Raw genomic sequence first — 9571 nt, forward strand, 5'->3', positions numbered from 1 at the left:
AATGATACGTTGACATTTATTGTGCGGTGACTTCTTATATATACACACACATCCAATTTTTTTTCCATTTTCTTTTTTTTACATCTAAAATGTACATGAGCAGAAACAATAAATTAATCCCGCTAGCTGGCCGTCAACGTGGACACGGTGGGAAAACGTGACGAGGAGGGCGGTGGTTACGTGATCGACGTGGGTGGGTTAGTGTTTCTAATAAAGAAATATATACAGTATACATGGTTTTTTTTTTAACTGTTAGCCTTGACTATCACTAGTGTGCTACATACACGTCAACAATGAGAGCATTCACTTGTTCCTTATAGAAAAACAAACGGAATTTTTTTTTTTTTTTTTTTTTTCTCAAATCATACAATTTAGTGTGTGGAAGTTAGGGCAATTGTCTTATATACAAACAAACCTGCTCTGTATTGGCTTTCTACCGCTAGTCTAGGATTATATACACACACAGTGACGTACACAAAGAATGCACAGGACATACTGAAGGGTTCCCACACGTAAACATGCATCCTACAGTACTACTGAGCAGGTGTGCGTGCGCTCACAACACGGCTGTGTTGTTCACTCGCTCTTTCGTCGCCATTTTTAATGAGGTCGTTATTGCACTTGAGCCATCCAACTTGCATGACAATCAATGAATGAATGAGGACAAACTCTTTGGAAGACTAATGTACATTGTGTGCGTGTGTTTAGTTACGTGGCACACTTAGCGGAGCCTAAAGACGGCCATGCTTGTACGTTGAACCATGTAGCGTGAACCCCCGCATATTCGCTAAAGTAAATCAATCACTATGTTTCTTTCTTGCGACATTGGTTTGTTCCTTTTCATTTGGATAGAAAATGTAGACCAAAAATGGCTCATTTTCTTCAGTTGTGATGCAAGATAGTACAAGCATTTCAAGTTGACATGTTAAAATTCGATACAATAATCAAATATGGGGGGAAATCGTGTAAACGGTATACTAAAAGGTGATTACATATTTATATGATTTTCACAGTCATATCGACACTCTTGAGGGAAAGCATGGCGGCTCGAGATGAAAATGAGTTCAACGCTACTCAATTCTTCTCCGCCATCATCTACAAACGGCGGGGGTTCACGCGAGCTCCACGAGTTCTGGCCCTTGCTCAAGTCCCTGAAGATGGCGGTAATGAACGTTTTCAAGCCGTCTGGTGGACTCACAATGAAAATGCTAACAAGAGGCAACCAGCTCCCCATGCCGCTTTGCGCCACAACAAAGACAGGAGAGAGATGGCTGCATTTGTTTTATCATTTCGTTTATTCCGATTGTGCAAGGTGGCGTCGTTTAACACGAATAACTGGCGAGAGGCGCCATCGCATCATTCATTTAACACATTCATTGCACGTGCATGACAAGGACTTTTTTTTTTTTTTTCCTCTGTGGTTTATTTGTAATCATTTTGTTTATTTCTATTGTACACGGTGGCGGTTATGATGAAAAACTGCTGAGAGGAGCGACCGCATCAGTTGTACGACACGTATATTGCGCGTGTTCATGTGCCGCTTATGTGACGGAGCTAACCGTGAGCTTTTTGTTTTACACTTGTTAGACGGACATTGCACTGAGGCGTTATAGGGAACAACTTAGTGTGTGTGACGCTCATTCGAGCTTTTAGCATTACGTCCCAACATTCCAGGTGTAGTTTCTGTTAAAACACAAAAATTGTTAAGATTCACATAAAATAATCCCAATAATGCTGGAATTTCATCTACTATGTTTAAAAAAAAAATGGGGGGGGGGGGGGTTGCGATAAAGTCGTTGCACTTTTTCCCCACGAGCTACTCCACAGCACGACATGACGAGTGTCTAAGTGTGACGGAAAAGAGGGTGACGTGGAGACGACGTGACTGGACCTTCCTGGTGGGGCGGCTCAAGGCGACTGGGAGCCGGACCTGTAGCTCTTCAAGCTGCCCAGCAGACTCTGCACACCCTTCTTGACGCGTCGGGCCACAGAGTCGGCGGGCGGGGTGGGCAAGCAGGAGACCAGGCTGGGCGGGCGGGCGTCCAGACACTTCTGGTACCGTAGCTTTATTTAAAAAAAAAAAAAAAAAAAAAAAAAAAAGAAGTGTTTCAATACATTCCTTGTACTAGCACAGCGATAAACAAAGACACTTTTGTTCCTAGGGATAGATTTAAAAAAAAACAAAAAAAGTGACTTTATTTTTTTTTTTTTTAAATGTTACCTTTTTGCTTTCTAGGACCTCAAAGGTTTGTTTTACTTTAAGCTGACAATACAAACTAAATTGTCTTTATAAATAAGATACAATAACATCACATCATCGCCTTTTTCATAGTTTTCCATGGGACACTTTCTGCTTGCTAGGATCTCAAGTGAGAGTTTTTGTGATAATGCAAATAAATATGCCGTCATAATGTATATGACCTCGTGGGAGTTTTATTTTCATCTGATGAACAAAACTGTAATGATAATAATGATAATGTAATGGTAATATAACTAACATGTATTTTGTCAAAATAATGAGGTTTCTTTTGTGTGTTTTTCCTCTTAACGGCATTTTCATTGGTTTTCTATTTAATTAAGTGAGATTTATTTTAATCTGACAGTATAAATCTAAAATGTATTTTGGAAAAACATTTTTGTGTTTTTTTCAAGAATGGAAACATCAATGGGACATGTTCTACGACCACGAGTGAGATCTGACAGTGCTAGAATTGTAATTTGTTTTTTTATTATTAAACTTTGAAAAATGTAATATTTGGTGATAATACTCTGACATGTAGTTATGGAAATATTTTTTGTCTTTTTCAATTAAAAAACAATGGAGTTATGCAAAAATAGTGGATTTTAAAGGCCAAATATTTAACTCATAAAAGGTGTTCATATCTCAGGCTGAGAAAGAGTGGCTGAAGAATGTCTCAAAGTGGAGAAAACTGAAATGATCATATTTTCCACACCCACGAAGACACAAGCACAATTTGAACGTAGTTGCTCCCCACTACACAACTCCTCGACCGAAGACTGACCATGCAGGCGGCCTGCACGGCCTCGCTGAGGCTGGCGGCGTTGGGCTCGCACCAGAACTTGTGGCAGGTGAAGTCTCGCGGGCCGTCGGCCATGATGAAGGCGAAGGTGCGCACGTCCCTGCCCACGCCCATGAAGGAAAGGAAGCGCACCCGGCACTCCGACAGCACCTCTTCCGTCTGAAAGGAGCAATTTCATGATAATTTTCATGATATTAAAAGGTAAGATGTATTAAGGGTTGTGTCCAAAAGGGGGCGCTTTTATTTTCACATTGCCTGTAAAGAAAAAAATATCTATTCATTCGCTCTAAGATGATGATGAGTTTTTCTTAAATAGCTTCATTTAAAAATTACATTGTCATTTGCTTTTTATTGAAGGGGGGGAATTGATTAAGATCAGAAATCAGATTTTGGTGGAAAAAAATAATAATAATCTGAAATGTTATTTTTAAGGCAATATCCTTAGCCTTAGTGCATGGCCTCAAGATTGTTTGACCTGTTTTGCGAGTATGGTGAGCGTGGCGGGCGCCACGTTGACAGACACTGGCATCCAGTCGCTCTTGTCCGTGCCCTCCACGGCTGCCGCCAGCGCGTCGTTAATCACGTCCATACCTGACAAACGTCATCGAGTCATTTATGTGCTACATAGGGAGGGACACGATGAGGAGCATAGGAGGACCGGATGAGAGTTGAGTGACGAGGAGAAACTGAGAGTTTTCTTACCCACGGGCTTCAGCACAGGCTCACAACCAAGGTAATACACGTGGAAGCGCTGGAAAAGTTCATTTTTGGGAGATGGAAACTCTATTGAAAAATACGAAGGAACTTGGTGATCCATTTAAAAATGTAAACAACAACATTTTCCAAAAAAAAAACGCAATTTGGTTTACCCTGTACAGACAAAGGTTTTCCCGTGTCCGAGCTGAGCCGACTCACGCCCGGCTTGGACGCCTTCCTTTCCATCATTATCTATTCAAAACAAAGTGAGGCTTTTCCCGATGAGAACAGATTCAAGCGCGTCGATAACGGCGTCACGACAGAGTCCCACCTTGGAGCACATCTCGTGCAAAGTGGTGGCGATGTTCTTGGCGGGAGAGTCGCAACGAAACACGTGGCACTTCAGGACCTGCGTCAGGTTGTCCCGAGCCACGTAGGCGAAATCCCTGGGGGAACAAACAACACTAATATTAGCCTAATACATAATAATACTATTAATCCTAGATATTTATACCTACACAAGACACATGACAGTACAAAAAAAAAATTACTCAAGTATACCTTTCCCTGTTCGCATGGGGAACAAGCAGCATGGAAGAAAAAACAAGCGTTAGAACAATGTGACACAATCACTACCCTTCGTAGATGGGGCTGTAATACCCAAAAGTGTCCACCAGAGGCCCTCAATGTGCCAACACGACAAATCAGGAAGCCTCAAGCAGGTCATACTCACACTAGTTTATAAGCAAACAATTCTTCCAACTTAAATGTAAATGTACAAAAAATTGGGGCACAGGAGTCAACGCTTGGGTGACAGGAAACTGACCTGCCGTTGTCTCTGCCGACGCCCCAAACGCGGATGCTGCCGATGGGCTGCGTGTGAAGCAGCGTCTGTCCCAGCGGATCGATCAGGTTCATGGTGTCGTTCTCCAGCACCATCAGCATGTCTTTGCCCTGCGGAAAAGCGCACACGCAGATACGCACGCGGCATTTAGTCAATAACGTCGTAGGAGTGGAGGGCTGGCCAATAATTTCTTTAAATAAAATCTCTTTTTTTTTTTTTTCTCGAACAAAATTCTGATTCACAATTTGAATAACCTTCCCTCTTCACGAATAAAAATAGCACATGATGATCAAAACAAGTTGTGAGTTTCTTTTACCTTCTGGGATTAGCTTTATTATCGTGATACCAAAAAAGCTTGGACACGTTTTTTTCCACTTTACGCCTTAAATTAAATCTATTTTTTTCCCCCAACAAAAATCAGATTTTTGGGGGATTTGAATCGTGTTTCCCCGTTTGCCTCGAGAAAAAGTAAATGACAATGCAATTATTCAGAAGTTTTGCTTTTAGTTTTTCCCCCCTTCTAGAATTTGCTTTATTTCTCCTGCAACCAAACAAGCTGTGAAACACCTTTTCAATTTACAGTGAAATAATAGTTGAACTTTTTTTCTACATATTAGATAGAGCTAGGCAATACGGCCTTAAAATGCCCCATTTTTTCCCCTCGCTAAAATCAGATTTTCAATTTTCAATTGAGTCTTCACACCTAGAAAAAGCAAATGGCATTATTCATTTTTTTTTTTTTTTTGCAAAAGTCAGTCTTTTTTTCTTGACAGATAATGTGAAAATAAGATTCCCTTCATCTAAAACGTATGTACACTTGATCCTTGATAAAGTGACATTTTAAAATATTAACTGCATGACTCAGCTGTTATTTTTGTCAAAGAGTAAGACTGCAGCACCTCCGGCCCGCTCACGTTCTTTCTCATGAGGAGAAAATATCTGATGGCTGGCACATACCACGGGTCAAAATAATTCCACTCGTGCGTTTCTCAGCGGGAATTAAACTTGCAAGTCGCTTTTTTTGAAAAATGGTCACTATTATAGAGAGCTTGGGAAAAGTTGCAAAGTTTAGCGAGAACATCACAAAGTGGGCAACGCTGACTGTTATTTTGGTAAGCTAGCTTCTCTCTGTTCACAGCTATGTTGTTAGTGGAAGCAGTGCAGGTCAGCGGGGATGCACTTCAAACTACACAAGCTGGAAAAAAACGACAATATCATCCTGCCAAATAATAGATGAAATGGATGAATGGCGGAAAGACAAAAATGCTGGCACCTCTCCCCAGATCCCGGCGGTGTCGTGCAGGTTGTGCTTGTGGTAGGACAGCTGCCGGATGCAGTTGTTGACCGCCACGCTGCTCTTGCCCGGCGCCATGTCTTCCTCCGACATCTCCACCCAGCCCAAGGAACGCACAGCGAAGCACTGCCACACGGCGCCGAAACAACGTCACGACTTGTCAACCATCTCCATCTTGTTCTCTTAATACTCGACACGCAGAAACTTCGGCATCTCGGGCTTTCAGATGACATTTCAGGACGACTCTAAAACGCACTCCAACCTTTAGAGGGGAACTGTTCAACTCCTTGTTGTCAAACAGCAAATTGTGCAAAAAGTACTTTAACGTTGAACAGCTTGAAATGCATATTCCAGACTTTACAGAGGGTCAAATTACCTGTAAAGGTTATAGTGCGTTTTAGGTTCATTCTGAGATTTGACCCAAAATCCCAATATCCCTAACTTTTTCTGAGAAGTGGATGTTGTAACTCGGGTACCTTGCTCTCTAAATCTGTGCAGAGTGGAACCAGCTTCTCGTCATCTTCAGACTGGGAGCAGTTGTAGCTACAGAGTGAGGAGAGAATGAAAATGTTTTTATTTTTTTTTAAATCATTTAAAAACATATTGAAATGAGATGAGATGAGAGTAAATACTTGAGGTTGATGGAAGCATAGCGCAGAGTCGCCCCCTCGAATTCTCGCAGGCTTTGGTCGGACGCAACTTCTGCTTCCTCCTGAGGACGCGGAAATGACTGATTGAACGCGGGGCGGGCGGGAAATGTATTTTATGTCCCACACTTACAATTGATTGTATGCGTTTACCTTCCACAGCTCTCCGTCAGCGCCGCCTTCGTCTGTGCTGCAAAACTGAGCCCAGGATTCCTGAAAAAAATATAGACGATCTAACATTCACAATTACATATGTCGCACACTGTTTGAATGGAAACATGGAAGATCCAGCTACGGTATGCTGTGTAACGTATTTCCAATTGGGGAAAAAATGTAAGTTAGGGCACTTGTAGATCAAGGTAACCCTACACGCAGAAGCCTCGCATGACTTTCAGGTGCATCTCACCTCGGGCTCCTCGCACGGCGTGGTCTCCAGCGACATGGTGGAGGACAGCACGGAGTCGTCCACCTTCCCCAGGGGCGAGGGGGGCTCCCACTGGGTGGTGCCGGTGGGGATGTGCCAGTAGTAGGTGCCCGACGTGTCGCGCACCCGCATCCAGCCGGCCGGCAGGTCCGTGTCCGTCTCGAAGGCGCTGGAGTCCCAGAAGGAGTCTCGAGAGGAGCAAAGCACAAGTTGAACTACATATTATTAATGTTGTCGGAGTTGCAACTTATAGCTCACACTACATCAATTCTCTTTAGGCTCTTACTTTAGAAGATACGATTGTGATATATGGTGTCATAAATCTGACATCCCTACATGAACACGTTTCTTTCGAGAACAAAAGACGTATTTATCGGAGAAGGTAGTCCTATTTTTTTTAGAGAATGAAAGGTGTATTATTTCGAGAAGGAAGTGGTATTTTTGAAATTTGCTTATTAAAATATAACTTGCCTTCCTCGTTAAACTTTTGACTAATTTCTCCTTGTTCCGACTTTATTTTGGAAAAACACGACTTTATCCTTCCAAGATTACTACTAGAAATAAATCCGGGGACAAACAAAATTCGGAAGTCGCCGCCATTGCCATCCATCAGCAAGATCGAAAACCCCCAGATTTGATTGCAGCCTTAAATCCCTCTCCTGCAAAATGACAGAAAGGAAGTTAGCCCACTTTAGTTCTCAGTGGCTCGCTTGCGCTTACCTCTGTTGCCGTTGGGCGATGACGCATCGGGAGCGTTGTCCTGAGCGCCGGCGGGCCAATTGGCCTCGTCGTCGCTCGGCGCCCCGTTGACGTTGGCGAACAGGAGGCACGCGTTCCTGCCGGGTGCGCCTCCCTCTCTTGCTCCTCCTCTCGGGGCCTCCTCTTGATCCGGAGCCTCATCCTCCGACTTCTCCCCTTTGTCCTCTTCATTCCTCTCCTTCTCCTCGTCGTCCTCCATGGTGTGGATGAGGAGCGGCTCATTGAGGATGTTGTTGGCCTCCTCCCGGGCGGCTACTTTCGGGGACTCCTCGCGCTCCCCGTCCAGGTTGCCATTGTGACTGATGTTGCAGTTGTGGTCCTGCTCCTGCTGGTTCTCGCTCACCTTGCGCAGCTGGTTCTGGCCCTCCTTGCGCCACTTGGCGTTGCTGCCCGTCGACTCGTGCTCACACCGGTCGTTCAGCTTGTTCTTCTTCAGCTCCTCGTCGTGCTGCTTGTTGGCCACGTACGGCATCACGTCGTCGCGGCCGCCCATCGCTGCTTCACGTTCCACGTAGCTGGAGGCCGAGTCGGGAGAGAAAATGTGCCCGTGAGTATTGTTCTATGCTGTGTTTGTATGTGTTGCTGCTCTGTGTGTGTTAAATTAGCAGTCGTTTGAACATTTAGAATTACCGTAACATCTATGCTCATTTCTGTTAGCCGTCTATGGCATTTCACAATCGACATTAGCAATAAAATAGCAGACTTTTGTTGGACAAAATAATTTCACAAAATCTAATCTGGTTTGGTACCAGAAGATTTTGTTGTGAGAGATCATGTGATGTAACCTCTACAAATCGAAGACTCCCAGTAAGTTTCGCTAATAATAATATTAAAAAAATAAAGTTTTAAATCATACTTGGGCTTATTATGCTACCATATGTTACTGTTGGCCATTATCGTGGTACTTAACGAGCTAAAACACCCCAAAAAAATTGGTTGTATGTAGGATAAAAACTCTTGCGAAGTACAGATTTAAACTATTAATATCAGCAGTTATATATTTTTTTTAAAAAATAGGGGGGCGTCTACAATTAGCTATACTATTCTATTCGCGTCAGGTCTTGGGCTGCAAGACTGATGAGATTGGCTGTTGTTAGCATGCTAGCTCGCAAAGAACTAGCCCAGCCTCTGTCGACCCGGTTGGGCTTGAAACGGAATCAACAACTGACAAGTAGAACAGCGCCGCACGGAACCAAATACACACATTAAAAACATTATTTATTATATGAACCGCATAACGAAGCCTGTTCCGTCCTCTCGTGACATTTCGCTGTTACGTTCGAATTCTAAACATACTTTGGCCTTTTACAAAAAGACACTCTGTTCATCCATTAAAAATAAGGATGAAATCAATATCACCGCGGTATCGCTGTGGCATTTGCTGGCGATATGTAACCCAAATAAATAAACACCCGTTATGAAACCCCTCCACGTCGGCCACATTTTTCGGATGATTCTAACGGGCAGTCGGGCACCGTCCGTCCGCCATCATCGCCGTCATCTTGGATATGCTAACGTTAGCTCCTCGGGCTAGCGCCGCAACGTCGAATTCATTCAAAGGGCAAAATTGTTGGTAACCCATCAGGGCGGAAGCTTTCTTACTCACCGGCGGAGCCTCCTTGGCTTCAAAAGATGTCGAAATTGCGCGAGCTAACTACATGTTTCCATGTTACATTGGACGGCTCCGGTGCCTGCGGTCCGTCTCCAAGCGGGGCGGAGGGGGTGGGGGTGGGGGTGGCCCCGCGAGGAGCCTGCGTCAGTCGCCACGTCACGGCCGAGCCACCGGAACATTAGGCATTTCTTGAACATCAACTGCGTAACTCCAAAACGGGAGTAGAAAATAAACAGTAATTAAAAAATGAAGAG

At 43.8% G+C, this 9571-nt stretch overlaps 1 protein-coding gene across 1 annotated transcript; it reads right to left on the minus strand.

Moving 5' to 3' along the window:
* On the minus strand, positions 1 to 9458 carry apbb1 (amyloid beta (A4) precursor protein-binding, family B, member 1 (Fe65)). Its single transcript, XM_061782339.1, has 14 exons — positions 9312 to 9458; positions 7667 to 8220; positions 6929 to 7134; positions 6676 to 6735; positions 6508 to 6587; positions 6352 to 6418; positions 5855 to 6001; positions 4564 to 4691; positions 4069 to 4183; positions 3911 to 3989; positions 3744 to 3824; positions 3517 to 3632; positions 3024 to 3200; positions 1 to 2064 (listed from the first exon to the last, which is right to left on the minus strand). The coding sequence occupies exons 2-14, from the start codon at positions 8196 to 8198 to the stop codon at positions 1909 to 1911; spliced, it is 1944 nt and encodes a 647-aa protein (XP_061638323.1). The 5' UTR covers positions 8199 to 8220; positions 9312 to 9458; the 3' UTR covers positions 1 to 1908.
* Between the last annotated feature and the right edge of the window lie 113 nt (positions 9459 to 9571).

This window comes from Phyllopteryx taeniolatus, chromosome 8 (assembly GCF_024500385.1).
Source record: "Phyllopteryx taeniolatus isolate TA_2022b chromosome 8, UOR_Ptae_1.2, whole genome shotgun sequence".
NCBI lineage: Eukaryota > Metazoa > Chordata > Actinopteri > Syngnathiformes > Syngnathidae > Phyllopteryx > Phyllopteryx taeniolatus.

What these genes read in the sequence shown, in the direction of transcription:
- apbb1 (XM_061782339.1), bottom strand. Translation starts at nt 8,198, where the DNA reads ATGGGCGGCCGCGACGACGTGATGCCGTACGTGGCCAACAAGCAGCAC. An exon ending in GCACAGATTTAGAGAGCAAG is followed by an intron (nt 6,002 to 6,351) that starts GTACCCGAGTTA and finishes GCCGTGTGGCAG; the next exon opens with TGCTTCGCTGTGCGTTCCTT. An exon ending in CCGCCGGGATCTGGGGAGAG is followed by an intron (nt 4,692 to 5,854) that starts GTGCCAGCATTT and finishes GCTTTTCCGCAG; the next exon opens with GGCAAAGACATGCTGATGGT.